This window comes from Thalassophryne amazonica, chromosome 5 (genome assembly GCF_902500255.1).
Source record: "Thalassophryne amazonica chromosome 5, fThaAma1.1, whole genome shotgun sequence".
Classification (NCBI taxonomy): domain Eukaryota; kingdom Metazoa; phylum Chordata; class Actinopteri; order Batrachoidiformes; family Batrachoididae; genus Thalassophryne; species Thalassophryne amazonica.
In genome coordinates, this window is record NC_047107.1 from 116,607,029 (window position 1) to 116,622,827 (window position 15,799).

At 39.9% G+C, this 15,799-nt stretch overlaps 1 protein-coding gene across 1 annotated transcript in view; it reads left to right on the forward strand.

Moving 5' to 3' along the window:
- Window positions 1-15,799, forward strand: part of LOC117511174 (solute carrier family 12 member 2-like) — a 146,368-nt gene that overhangs the window by 110,973 nt on the left and 19,596 nt on the right. The window contains exons 17-21 of the mRNA XM_034171159.1: window positions 242-382; window positions 458-564; window positions 7,183-7,262; window positions 7,443-7,583; window positions 14,890-15,003. Of these exons, the coding sequence (XP_034027050.1) occupies window positions 242-382; window positions 458-564; window positions 7,183-7,262; window positions 7,443-7,583; window positions 14,890-15,003 (583 nt within the window). The remainder of the gene's footprint in view (window positions 1-241; window positions 383-457; window positions 565-7,182; window positions 7,263-7,442; window positions 7,584-14,889; window positions 15,004-15,799) is intronic.

Here is a 15,799-nt window from a genome sequence, read left to right on the forward strand (position 1 = left end):
CAAACAGGATTGCCAACCTCAGTCTGAAAAGGGTTTTAAGGTGCACCCCTCCACCTGATTTGATTGAAATGCAATCAGAACATTTTGAGATATCATTCTAGCACTTATTTAAAGTATAGCCTTTTCTGTAAGCCATCATGTGACAGCTTTGTTTTTGTTGTTTGTTTGTTTTTTTTCTGAAATACTGCAGTTGAAATATGTGGACATTGTCAAACATTCTGTCTTGTCCTTTGTGGTCCAGGTGTCACGTAGACCAAACTTTAAGGAGTTGTTCCAGGATCACGCCCGGTGCCAGCGATGGCTCAATAAGAAACGAATCAAAGCCTTTTACACTCCGGTCTTCTCAGACAACCTGCGGCACGGGGCACAGTTCCTCATGCAGGTATTAACATCTGGCCAGATGTCACTCAAACCATGGTGTTCTAAGCAGAATTATCTTTGACATCTCTAATTCCAGGCTGTGGGTTTGGGCCGCCTGAAGCCCAACACACTTGTCATGGGATTCAAAACCAACTGGAGTGATGGGGACATGAGAGATGTAGAGATATACATCAACACGATACAGTAAGAACATGTAGCTTATAAATACTTGTGGTGTGGTGTTACATGTTGCCTAAAAAAAAAAGACAAACTATGCAGGGGTTTAGAATTTTTTGTGAGACAGTCTAGCTAAGCTTACATCAAGATGGCATTTGATATACAAATTAAGCAAAGAAATTAAGAATTAGCACAATGCCATGGATAAATCCATTCTAATATTGCCGTTCTAATCTTCAAAATAAAAACACTTAAAATATATATTTTTGTAAATTTACTAATTTAAATGAAGTCTCCCAACTAACAATAGCTAACTATTTTAGTAGGTTTCTGTCAGGATGGGTCACAAACCAGGTGGACACAAATGCAAACTCAAAGCAGGTGCAGTTAGAATTAGGTTTAATCGTTGAAGAAGGCAGGGATTCGGTTCACAGGTGGTCCAGCAATGAGGCAAAGGTACCGACAGACGTGAGGCTGAGGTCAAAATACAAAGCGTGGTGGCAATCAAAGGCAAAGACAAAAACGTGGTCAAGGACAAAACAAGGTCTAATACCGGCAGGCTGAATACAAGACAAAAGGAGGCAGGAAACAACTGGAAAGTGAAAGACATTCAACAATCAAGCAAAAGGGACTGTGAGACTGTGAGTGCTTAAATAACTGGTGGTGTGATTAGTGAAATGAGATTCAGGTGTCGATGAAGGTTCTGGAAGGGGGTGTGACTAATGAACAGAGATAGGTATGAGACAAGATAGTGAAGGCAGGAAGACAGAGTGGGGTGATGAAACAAACAAAGATGTGTGAGCAGGTGCAAGAGCGAGAGTGAGTGAAAATGCAGAGCAGACTGAATCAAAGTGGGAGACAAAGACACAAGAGCTGGAGTAGTCAAAGAACAAGAGGCAATAACAGAAACCATGGACAGAATGCAGAACAACTACGACTGGTAACAAACTAAGCCTGAACATAAGAACTGAATACACAAATGAGAAGAGCAAAATAAACAACTGAAAACAGAGAATAAACAAACCCGGTGACTAGAGAATAATGCAATTAATAAAACAAGATAACAGATAAACAGAAAATGCAATAAATAACAACGGAACATAATCAAATAAGAAGCACTGCAGATAAATAAAAAAAACAAGTGACTAAAGTATAATAAAGCAACACAAAATAAATGATAAACAGAGTGCAATAAATAACTAAAGGAACATAACCAGACAGGAAACACTTGCAGGTAAATAACCACCAAAAACTGTGACCAAAGCATAATACACACAATGTGATGAACAGAACTAAACTACAGCTACATAAGGAACCAAGAGTGAACAAATGCAAGGATGATTGACAAACAAAACCAAAGATAACATAAACATGAAAACCTGACAACAAGAAACAAGACCAGCTTAAGCATGACTATGATACATGGCCTGAAAGCTCAGAGTACAAAAGTGGAAAAAAGACTTCAAAATAATAACAGTCGGGCCCAACAGGGCTGGATCACGACAGTTTATTTTGTCATACGATTTATGAAATATGGATTGATGACTAAAATATACGTTATTATGATCACAGCCAGTAAATTTGGCTATAATCTGCTGAATCAGATCTTTTCTTTAGAGCAATTATTAGAATTAGTATGCCTTAAAGCACAGATTCACAATTAATTTATTTGTTCATGTGTCTTGCAATGCTAACTGGCTAACAGCATGTAAAACAATGCTGATGGCCTTTACATAATGCAATGGTAATGGACTAACATCACATGAAAACTTGCTAGCATAACATAATAACTGGTTAACAGCATAAAAACCCATATCTAACATCATGTAACACAATGCCAACGTGCTTCATGTGCCACAATGCTGATGGGCTTCACATAATACAATGCTAATGGGCTAACATTAACATGAAAATTCACTAGCATAGCATAATAACTGGCTAACAGCATAAAAATTCATATCTAACCAGTGGTGGGCACAAATAACCAAAAAAAATAACTTTGATAACAGATAATCAGATAACTTAAAAGTTATCTTTGATAAAGATAAGCCAATAAACCACCCAAAAATGTATCAGAAGTTACAGATAACCAGTGGTGGGTACAGTTCCGATAATCTGATAACCGATAATTATCAAAGATAATGTTTTCATTATCGGATATTCTTTTTAGATAACTTTAAAAACCGTTATTGGACTATTTACCTTGCGATAAATTTTTGTCTGATAATTTTTAGAGCGATAAATAAAGCTGAACAGCTACAAACATTTATAAAACTTAAAATCAGTTGAGCACCTACCTGTTAAATGCTTCGTAGCTGATGTGTAGTTCTACCCACTGCAAAACAGAGAAGAGCTGCTTTAAGAAGAAACTGCTCTATCCGCTGCAGGCAAAAGAGCACTAGTCCCAAAAAAAAACCCTCATTTATTTTAACCCCATACTGATATGCGGGCAATATCACCCAAGTCATCCAGAGGCATACATTTTAAACTTATGGTTCAACTTTTAAGCAAACTAATTTCTGACAAGTTATTTAAATTAATGTCATGTCTAAAGTTTTATAAAGTGAAAATATCAGATATATGTTTTAGTTTTAAAGTAATGCACTCATTTTTAAGGTTTCAGTGTGGATATATGCTGTGTCCAGCAGTGCATTATGGGTAGGATAGGGTAATCTCAGTACGTTCATGGCATGAGAAATGCATTTAAAACACTCTGATCAGGCTCTGCGGACAACAGCATTAAACTCTAGTGCCTAAAACGCTCGTGAATATATTCTCTGGGTTTATAGACATTGTTATTGTGTCTGCGTTTATTAAATTCCACGCATCTTAAATGTAGCAGACACAGATTATCTGGAATTTTGTTTTGGCAAGTTTTCAAGGTCTCTACTGCCATCTACTGGCCAGTAGTGTTCATCCGCCCTATTGACGTATCCCATAATCCCTTGCGTGCCAGAGAGTCGCTGCAGTCAAACAACATAGAGAATCCACATGATGACAATTATGAATATTATACTACAAAAATGTATTTTTTATGCTTTTCGTCACGTTAATAAGAGACTGCTGCATGATACCCTGAAAACTTGCTAAAACAATTAGAACAAATAATCTGTGTCTGTTACGTTTATTCTGCATGGAATTTAATTTATTAAACCGAAACCGAATTTCAGACATATTATATATATTAGTCTGGAACAAAGAGGACAAACAGTGTGGTAAAGAACAATAATCAAGACTTTAAAGAGCAAACTTCACTTTCCTCCAGAACGACATGATCAGGAAGCGAGCGTAGCTCACAGCAGCTCCCATTGAAAATAACGGAGAGACAGCCTGTGATTCTCACATGTTTACATAAAACAAATGCAATAACAACGTCTATAAACCCAGAGAATATATTCACAAGAGTTTTAGGCACAATATATAAATAGTTTTATGTTACAATGTTAATGGTGTTGTCTGTGTGCAGCAGTTAAAGTGCAGCGTGATCAGAGCATCTCGGTGCAGTTCTCAATGTTACTGAGATCTCGCAGTGCGGCGACCTCTCCGAGGTTTTGCGGGATTTGAAACGTCAATAGGGCGAATAGCTAACATTTATGTGTCAAGACAATATTGAGTGCACGTTTTACAATATAATAAAACGTGTGCACAATATAATAAAACATGCACACAACATCATAAAACGTGCGCACAATATAATAAAATGAGTGCACAACATAATAAAATGAGCGCACATTCTCTCCACATGCAAAACATTTTGCGATGACACTTCCAGGGTTCCGTAAAAATGCATGTTTTTACAAATAAAAAATGGAATATTTTACAAAAGCACATTTATCTTTAAACACCAACACACGACCAACGCACATTCGGTTATCTGTAACGTCTGATACATTTTTGGTTAGTTTATCATTTTATCATATCAAAGATAACTTTTCAGTTATCTGATTATCTGTTATTGAAGTTAATTTTTTGGTAATCTGTACCCACCAATGCAGATAACTGCTAAATTCCAGTATTGTCTCTGGTACACTTGCAACTACTAACAAGCTGATTTTGAATTTTAACACCACCATCGCTTGTGGAAGCATCGAAAGCAACAACAGACCCAAACAATGAGTCAGTACTTCTGTCTTTGAGCATCCTGCCCCCTGCTGGAAGCTCCTGTTTTCTACATGGTTTCCAACACAAACGCAAGCTGAGAGGCGCTATCAAGCTCATCTCTCTACTCAATCGCAATGCTTCCGTCAGGCCGAGGTCTTGAAAAATAAAGCAATGCTGACTTATGGTTTGGTGTATAAATAAAATGAATACTGATAGAATAACTGTCAATTCTGTCATTTGTACAAAGTTAAAATATAACATATATCTTTTAATGTTGAATAATGCACTAATTCTGAAGTTTTGTAACAAACACAGACAGATCACAAAGGATTCTGGGTAAAATGTGCCTCGGCTAACACTGATTGGTTGACTCATACATTATGTAAACCAACACGTTAATGTGAGGTGTGTCATGTCTTGGTGTTTACAGTTAAATGTGCTTTTGTAAAATATTCCATTTTTTTATTTGTAAAAAAAAAAAAAGGCATTTTCAAAAATAAAAAATGCCAAGTTGTAATTAGATAACCATCTGATATAACCTGTGTCAAAAATAAATAATAGAACACTGCCATGATCTACTGGTGCCAGACGCTCAGTACTTCAGCTGGGTTTACACTGTGCGAGTTTTGGCCCTTTTTCAGCTGATTTTTCATTCGTGCGAGAATTTTTTGGATCACACCGAGTTTCAGGTTAATCGCACGTCCTGCATCATTTAGTATACATGGAGTAACGAGCTGTGTTTAACATCTCACAACCACCTCCTGATCGGCGATCATATGGTCGAATGAAAATCAAACCTGTTTGATATTCTGGTCGGCCGTCATGAGGGTATCCCGCTGCTAAAGAGCTACAAGCGACCAACCTCTTGCACTGTGCATGTGCAAACACCGCAGACCTGTCCTGTAATGTTTTTTTTTGTTGTTTTATTTTGTTTTTAAACTTTGATGTTTCCCATCAAGAGTTTTTGTAAATTAAGTTTGAAAAAAAAGCTTCTGTTTACATTTTGCTTCTGGAAACACGAGTCCAACGTGTGGTTTTTTGAATGTACAATGTGTGTGAGAACATAAATCGGGCGCTCTGAACTTTTACACCGTGCAGTTCTGTCGTACAGTTTGAGCTGGAACCGCGTACAGTGATTGAAAATATCATACAGTGTCTGCCCAGCTTAAGTTTGAATACTGCCATGAACATTACTAGCCAGTAGATAGCAGTAGAGACCGTGAAAACTTGACAAAACAAAATTCCAGATAATCCCTTTATGCTACATTTAAGATGCGTGGAATTTAACAAACACAAACACAATAACAACATCTATAAACCCAGAGAAAATATTCACGAGAGTTTTAGGCACTAGAGTTTAATGCTGTTGTCCGTGGAGCCTGATCAGAATGTCTGAAATGCATATGTCCTGTCGTGAACGTACTGAGATTACCCTATCCTACCCATAATGCACTGCTGGGCACAGCATGTCCACACTAAAACCTTAACAGTTAGCACATTACTGTAAAACTAAAACATATATCTGATATTTTCACTTTATAAAACTTCAGACATGACAGTAATTTTAAATAACTTGTCCAAAATTAGTTTGGTTAGAATTTTAATCTGGATGACTTGGGTGATGAGATGAGATGAGATATACTTTATTGATCTCACAGTGGAGAAATTATATTATGATATTGCCAGCGTATCAGTATGGGGTTAAAAGAAATTTTGTTTTTTTTTTTTTGTGATCAGTTCTGCTTTGCCTGCAGAGGATAGAGCAGTTTTTCCTAGAAGCAGCTCTCTTCTGTTTGCAGAGGGTAGAATTACACATCTGCTATGAAACATTTAACAGACAGGTTTACCACGTTAACGGTCTAAAAAATTATCGGCCGAAAATTTATCGGAAGATAATTAGTCCGATAATAGTTTTTAAAGTTATCTGAAAAGATAATCCGATAATGAAAACATTAAATTCGATAATTATCGGTTATCGGATTATCGGAAATGTGCCCACCATTTTATCTAACATCACGTATCACAATGCCAACGTGCTTCATGTGCCACAATGCTGATGTGCTTCACATAATACAATGCTAATGGGCTAACATTAACATGAAAACTCGCTGGCATTACATCATGTGATGCTAACTGGTATCCAATAACGCAATGCAAACAGGGTAGTGTTAGCATGATAATTCACTACTGTCACATAACATGATGCTAATGTGATGCTAAGGTGCCTTCATTGTGAGCAGTAGGATTTATATTCTTCTTTAAAAACACAGTTACAATTTTGCTGAGAAAAATCTTACTGCGCATCTTCAGGAAATTTTACGTTACCTGAAAAAAAATGAGTCAAACTATGCAGGGGTTTTGAATTTTTTATGAGACAGTCTAGCTAAGAATCTAACTAACTAACAAATTAACCAATGTGGGCCTTCGAGAATCATGGCATAGATTTGTGTTAATTGTGTTACCTGTATCTGTGTTGTTCTGGGTTTATTCACACACTCACTTTAAATGTATTTTAAATGCTGGCCAAATTTATTCATATTCCAGTGATGCATTTGACCTCCAGTTTGGAGTGGTGGTTCTCCGAATGCAGGACGGATTGGACATCTCTCACATCCAGGGACAAGGTACGACCTGATAATCAGTCCACCTGTATCTTCTCAGCCATTCATCTCAGAGCTTTTATTTTCACCACAGACGCCACCATCTGAGTTCTCCAACAGCAAAACTGCACCTGCCTGCTCCCTGAATGGACTTTAGATCATCTTTAGGTCTGCTTACATTTTTTTGTCCCCATGTCCTTGCAGACGAACTGCTATCATCTCTTGATAAGCCAGCAGGGGGCAGTAAAGATGTGATAGTGTCCGACACACTGACAAAAAACTCGGAGTCGGACTTGAGTCCTGCACAAGGCACCGGCACGCAGAGCAGCCCCCTCATCATGAGAGGTGAGGGCGGGACGGGACAGAGGAGAAAGGGATTGCTAATGAAGGAATAGAAAAATAAAAGCATTAACTTTAATACAAATGCCAATTTTTGGGAAACCCTCTTGTTTTGAATCATTCTGCCTTTCCATCGCACTTTTATCCAAAACAATTTACAGCCCAGCTCCAATCCAGTTTTATTCCTAGAGCACTTTAAAAGCAACAGCAAAGAAAAAAAATATTTTGTCACAGTACAGAAACAGTAAACAGTAAACAATGAACAATAACAGAAATTGTTAGATTTAAATAGACATAGTAGTCAGTAATAGTCATTAATAGTCAGTTTTTTTTCCCAATAAGTACAACAAATTTATGCGAAATGACTGGTAGAAACATTACATAAGATCTTTGACAATATTGCACATAACTCTGAATAACTGAATAACTATTTGTTATAAATTCATCATATATATATATATATATATATATATATATATATATATATATATATAAAGTTTTTTTTTTCAATGGAGAAAAATGCAGTTGAAAATGGAAATTTAAAGGAAACCATATTGGGAAATGCACAGACTTTTTCATCAATAAAATGAAAACAGTTTCTTCAAATTCTTTCATATTTTGCACACTGATGGTCCCCTTGACAGCCAAGTACATGTTGGCCTCAACTAAAACTTTATGGTTTTGGAGATACTGGGTTTTGCATCTGAACTCTTCATATATCTTGGGAGCTTATTCCAAAATCTGGGAGATACAACAGGGAAAGAACAGTCACACCTAAATGTAGTTGTGTTGGAGGATGACAAAGAAAAGCTGATCTACAGACCTTAGTGACCTTGATGGAACATTCAATAGGTTGGATATGCAGGTTGGTGTGGACCCATGAAGGGACTTTTAACAAATAATAAAATTTTAAATCCTAAAATGAACCAGGAGCCAGTGTATGCTACATCCACAGAGGATACTATCATCACAGCTCTCCATACAGCTTTAATGCACCTCGACAATAAAGGTGCAAGTGTGAGAATGCTTTTTATAGATTACAATTCTGCTTTCAACACAATTGTACCCAGTAAGTTGGTCACAAAGCTCCTCAACCTAGGCCTTAGCAATACCTTATGTGCATGGATTAAGGATTTCCTGTCTGACCGCCCACAGGCAGTCAAACTGGGCCCACATCTATCCTCCAGTCTGTCTCTTAGCACCGGCGCACCACAAGGCTGCTTGCTAAGTCAGTTGTTTTATTCCATCTATACATATGACTGTATTCCCACCCATCCCTCAAACATGATAATAAAATTTGCTGATGACACTACTGTGGTGGGACAGATCTTCAACGGCAATGAGGCAGCCTATAGAGATGAAGTTGAAAGGCTAGTTGAATGGTGCACAGAAAATAATTTGACCCTGAATGTCAAGAAAACCAAAGAGATTATAGTTGACTTCAGGAAATGCAAAGATGACCCCTCTCCCTTAACCATCAAAGGTGAGGTAGTAGAAAAGGTGTCTTGTTTTAAATTTCTGGGCACCTGGATCACTGAGGATCTTAAATGGAAAGTTAACACATCTGCTGTGGTCAAAAAGGCACATCAGAGGCTTTATTTTCTACAAGCATTGAAGAAGAACAGAAGTAGTAGAAGAAATACATTGGACCTAGTTATCTCCTACGGTCTCCCATTGTCTGTCTCTGAAATATGTGACACCTGTATCTCTGACCATTTCCCCATTATATTTAATTTCACTGTCTGTCGCCCAGCAACTAAAACACTTGCCCCTGCCTTTGGCCGCCGTACCATCACTTCAGACACAGTTAAAAAATTCATTGCAGCCTTTGTGAACTCCAATATACATGTTGAACCAACTTCCCAATCCCCGGACGAATTCCTTGCCTCATTCTATTCCACCTGTTCTGGAATTCTGGACACCATTGCGCCTGTCAAATTTAAATCCACCAAACCTACACCAGACCCCTGGTTGAATGACACCACCCAGGCTCTGCGGAGGCGTTGTAGGCAGGCTGAACGCAGGTGGAAAAAAGACAGACTGCATGTATCACTGGAGATGCTTAGGGACTCCTTCTCTGATTACCAACATGCAGTAAAGGAGGCAAAGTGCAAATATCTTTCCAACATAATCTCTACCAGCTGCAGCCGTCCCCGTGCATTATTCATTACAATTCAATCAGTCGGAAATTCTACAGATAAAAATTTCAACGTCAACTTGTGAAGAGTTTCTTCAATTCTTCGTGAACAAAGTGGCATCTGTCAGACAAAGTATAAAACCAAACCACCATATCCCTACTTTGTCAAGCTCACCTCCCTCTGTTGTCTCCAGTTCCAGTGTCCTCAAAGAGTTTGTGCCAGTGTGTCTCTCTCAGCTCTCAGAGGTTGTTCAGAAGTTGAGACCTACCACCTCTCCCCTGGACATAATTCCACCAAAGATGCTGAAACAAATTTTTGACACAGTAGGACCAAGGCTTCTTTTATTTTTCAACAACTGCCTAAGATCTGGGACTGTTCCGGCTGTTTTCAAACAGGCTGTGGTCAGACCGCTGCTTAAAAAAACAAACCTTGATCCAGGAGTACTGTCAAACTTCTGACCAGTGTCCCACTTGGCTTTTCTCTCTAAAATTCTAGAGAAGCTTGTTTTTAATCAGTTGCTGCCTTTTCTGGACCAGAATCAGATTTTTGATAAATTTCAGTCAGGATTTCGTACACGCCACAGTACTGAGTCCGCACTGTTGAGAGTCCAAAATGACATCCTGTTGTCCCTGGACTCAAAGAGACCTGTACTGTTGGTAATGCTTGATCTCACCGCAGCATTCGATACAGTGGACCACTCCATCCTCCTGAACTGTCTAGCCCAGCAGGTGGGCTTTCAGGGTCCCGTGCTGCAGTGGTTCAAGTCCTATTTAACGGACAGGCACTTCTCTGTTTTCATCAATGGCCACTCCTCTTCTACCGCGCGACTGTCTTCTGGTGTCCCGCAAGGCTCCATTTTGGGCCCAGTTCTGTTCTCTCTTTACATGCTGCCTCTGGGTTCAATCATCTCTAGCCATAATGTGTCTTTTCATATGTACGCCGATGATCTTCAAATCTATCTACCAGTCTCACCAGATTCTCCAGATGAACACCTGTATGGATGACATCAAGCACTGGCTCACACAGAATTTCTTGAGTCTAAATGAATCCAAAACGGAATTCTGTCTATTTGGCACCACAAGCCCACTTGCTGCTGTCTCAAACGGTCACTCACTTCCTCACCATAACACCGTAATCAGAAACTTGGGAGTTCACTTGGACACTGGCCTAAATCTCCATAAACAAATTGACTCTGTTGTTAAGACAAGCTTCTTTCAGCTCCGCATTCTCACAAGAGTGAAACCCTTCCTCAGTTGTTGTGACCTGGAGAAAGCAATCCACGCATTCATCAGCTCACGCTTAGACTACTGCAATGCTTTGTACATTGGACTCAGTCAAACATCTTTACACAGATTACAACCGGTACAGAATGCTGCTGCCTGGCTCCTCACAAATTCTCGTAAACATCACCATATCACACCTGTTCTGCGCTCTCTGGCTGCCAGTGCAATACAGGATCCAATACAAACTTCTCCTGTTTGTTTTCTGCTCCATCCACAGCTTCGCACCTGCGTATCTATGTGAGATTCTGACTCTTCACCAGCCCAGCAGATTTGTACGATCTGCACAGCTCTACTTGTTGGAGCAGCCCAGGTCTCGAAGCAAACAGTGGGGTGATCGTGCTTTCGCAGTAGCAGGTCCTAAACTTTGGAACCCGCTGCCCCTTGACTTGCGTGCCATCTCGGATCTGCCCCTTTTTAAAACAAAACTCAAAATGTATTTGTTTAGATGTGCTTTTGATACTTAGTCTTTTTAGACTTGGGAATAAAATGAATCCGTGTTCCTCTTTTTAACTATATTTTAAATGCGATTTTTATATGTACAGCACTTTGGTCAACTTAGGTTGTTGTAAGGCGCTTAACAAATAAAATTTGATTGATTGATTGATTGAAGAACAACCTGTTGGCTGAGCTGCTCAAGGCCTTTTATCATTGCTCCATCAAGAGTGTTTTAACCTATTGCATTACAGCATGGTTTGCAAACTGTTCTGAAAACTATAAGAAATCCATTAGACGAGTCATAAGATCGGCAGAAATGATCATTGGTCTCCCTCTGCCCTCATTGGATGATATTTTTAGGACTCGCTGCCTCCGCCGAGCAAGCAGTATTCTGCAGGATGGAACACACCCCTCACGCCGCCTTTTTTCTTTGCTTCCATCCGGCAGGCGTTATCGGGCCTTTAAAGCCCCACCACAAGGCTGAAAAACAGCGTCTTTCCTCGAGCTGTTACAGAACTGAACAGACATGCCCAAGCTTCAGTTGGAACAATTGCATTATTCTAATTAAAATAAGGATGGACATGTGCAATAATTGTTTTTAATTATTTTTAATTTTAGGTATATTTATTACTGTTTTTATGCTATTTAAGGGGTTTTATTAAGTTGGGTATTTTTACTGTTAATTGATGTTTTAGAGGGATACATGCAATATGGGACATGTGCAGCATGGGATAAGTGTAATATGGGATAATGACAATGTGGGATTAGTGCAATACGAGTTATGTTTGTCTCCGAGCTTGCCCCCCCCCCCCCCAATCTCCTGATGTTTTTTTTCAATATTTATTGAAGTATGTGTATGGGTGAGTGTGTTTGAGGGTGGTCATTGTTTTTGAGGATGCACAAGCAAATTTCGTTGTTGATCGCTGTGCAATGACAATAAAGGTGATTCTGATTCTGATTCTGTAGGGAGGAAAGAATAGGGGAAATATGATCTTGCTTGCAAGTGTCCATTACAAGATGAGCTGCACCATTTCGCAGCATTAGCAAGTGTGCTTGAGAGGTGTGGCTATAGGATCAGCATATATTGCGCATGAATAAGACGTTTAAGGATAAAAGCCTCAGCTGATTAAAAACTAGATTTAACAACAGAATTGTTCTGCTTTCCACTTTAAAACACTGTGTAGTTTGATACAGGTTCGTAACTGAGTTTCTATACGACTGCAGGGCCAAAGTCCACAAAGAGGAACAGCAAAGACACCATTCGATCTGAAAAGCACGATCTCCATTTTACTTGAATTAAAATTGAAAAAGTTGAAGGCCAACTCCACACTCCCATAAAAAATGCATTTGGGCGTATTATATTATTTCACACGCATAGATATTAACTACGTGCGTGCAAATTTTCTCTGTGCGTGTGCAAATTATCTCTGCACGTGTGAGGAAACTGCTCCTCCAGCAAGGGAAAAGGTGCTGCGAGAGAGGACCAGCATGCCCTGCCCTCTCAAAGTTGATTTCTGCTTGTGCGCAGTGGAGTTCTATTCTCTCGCTTGAAGCTTACGGCACTATGGGGGAGGGAACCAGGTTGACACTGGCTCTGCTGTGACTGGCTGTTTCTGAAGAGCAAGGTTTGATTGACAGCCCTCCTCACTGACAAGGAAGTCAGTTGGACACAACAGTATTAACTGATTCTCACCTTGTTTCTGCTTCAAACTGCACCCCAGTCATCATCTGTCTCAGTCACAGATCTCTGAAGCTTATGTACAACAATCATTTCCACATAAATTCAGCATTATTTCATAATAAATTACAGAAAGTCTTAAAAATCACCTGAGATTAATGAAACCAGGTGACGCAGACTGAACGGTCCCCCCTAAAAATTGGTCCGCCCTGCCTCCACTGCGCATGCGTCATTTCGGAGCTCAGCAGCTCGTCTGACACAGAGTCTCTTCATCCAAAGTGATCAAATGGATTAATGTGATTATTAACCATCAAATGACAAGGTAAAACTTCTTAAGTCATTCTAGGAGTTTAAGGAGTTTAATACGCCTTCCGGTGCTACTTGGACACGTCATCAGTGAAGAACCCAGGGTCATTGGGTGTTTCAGGTATTTAATCTTCATACACCCTCACCCCGGCTTGTGTCCAAGTGGCTAATTGTTCCACGTATCCCCCCTTCAGATCCACAGCCACCTTGAGGCCCTCTCTGCAGCCTCTAGCATGTTCTTGATGGTTCTTTTCTCCTGCAGTCCTTTCACTCCAAGGAGTTTGAGAGTGCACAGCAATGAATGGCCAGCAAAGCCTCGGCACCCAATCTCAACCGGTTCACCACAGGCTTTCCAGCCATTATTCTGGCATTCTCTGATGAGCTCATCGTACTTGGCCCTCTTTCGCTCGTTGCCTTCATCAATTCGATCCTCCCATGGGACAGTCAATTCCAGAAGGACCACCTGCATCGACAGATATCTGAAGCAAAAGCTTCAGATATCTGTCGCTGAGATAGATGATGACTAGAGTGCAGTTTGAAGCAAAAACGAGGTGATAATTGGTGACCCGCGGCTAATGACACATGCGCAGTGAAGGCAGGGTGGACCAATTTTTAGGGGGGACCGTTGGGTTGGCAACACCGGCAAGTTTGAGTCTGACTCTACACCCAAACCGATCAAAGGGAATAATGTGATTATTAACCAGCAGATGGCAAAGTAAAACCTCTTAAATCACGCGCAAACCGTTAAGCCACCACCTCCCTGAAGAAGACAATAGCGTCTCCTTCATTTCAGCAGACTTCCATGTCAGAGGAGGGTCACATATGGTCACATATTCCTCCTCACTTGCAGCACCTTTTTCCTCACTCGAGGAGCAGTTTCCACTGAGTACACATGCAAAGATAACTTACATGTGCAATTAATATCTACGAGTGAAAAATAATATAATACACCCAAATGCATGTTTTATGCAAGGCTCGTTTTGGCAGCTGACTGACACCATACTTTAAGACACTCCCACAATGGTGTAAGGGAGGTGACATTATTTGGAGGTGACATTATTCTTCTTTTTTATTCTTTATATGGAAAGATAAATTTGGGAGTCATCTGCAAAAAATGGTCGCATAGGCCATGTTTTAAAAAATCAAATCCAAAGGGAGGAGGTACAGGGAGAAAAGGATCGGGCCAAGCAATATTTGAACCTCGGAGGACTCCACAAGAGAGGGAAGGAGGACTTTACATTGAGGGCTCACACACACACACACACACACACACACACACACACACACACAATTTAACTCATTTGGTAGTAATTTGAGGTTTAGCCTCTTACTAAAGGACATACAGGAGCAGGTGGGACTCGATCCTATGATCTTTTTGTATATGAGTAATCAGGTTTAGTCATTGAATTTGTTGTCTCATTAAGTTGGCCATCCCAATTTATTCCCTTACTGTTTTCTGTCTTGCTATACAGAGACGAAGTCTCCTCTGAGTCTGATGGACCAACGGCTGTTGGAGACCAGCCAGCAGTTTAAAAAAAAACAGGGCAAAGGAACCATCGATGTGTGGTGGCTGTTTGACGATGGAGGTCAGTTAACAAATCTCATGTGCAGCTTGTTTTATCAGGATTAGCCTTTCACCAACATATCAGCATTATCTTTTCCAATATGAAGGGGTTGTTTAAAAATTAATATATATGACACTCAAAGTCAAAATGAATTGTCCCCCCCCCCCCACCCCCCCACCCCCCAAAGCAGCCCTTCTCTTTGGTTCATCCAAAGGAAAAAGAACAAAAAACTGTTTATTACTGGCTGGCCAGTAGTAATTCTAGTATATAAAGCTGACTGCGTGTGCGTGTTCACTATGCACAGCCATAGTAATTAAGCAATTAACACTAAACTTGCTATGGTAACTGGGGGCACCAAGGGGGAGGTCATTGGGGCCCTTAGGTTGAAAGCGCATGTGTGCGAACACACACACAGACGGTCAGCCTTATATACTAGATGACAACCCGCTCACTGGAGCCCTTATTTTTGCAGTTCACGTGGTACTCAGGTCAGGTAGCAAGCATCACACTTTACTTACTATGCAGTAGCGGCTGGCTAGGGTGCACTTGAATTACAATCCAAACGGGTCAGTGCGCACCGTGTGCGAGTTAAGGCGCGCATTTTTTTTCAGTTAAAATGTACCTGCTGTGTACGGCATGCCACAGCATTGCAGTGATATGACATGAAGTCACCTTTTATCATCATTCACTTGAGTCTCATGAATGTCAAATGAAAATTAATGATGACAACATAGACACAATGAAATGCAACTTACTATACCTTAACTAAAGTGACATATAATATACAATGACATGGCTAAAATTCTTCTCTATTACC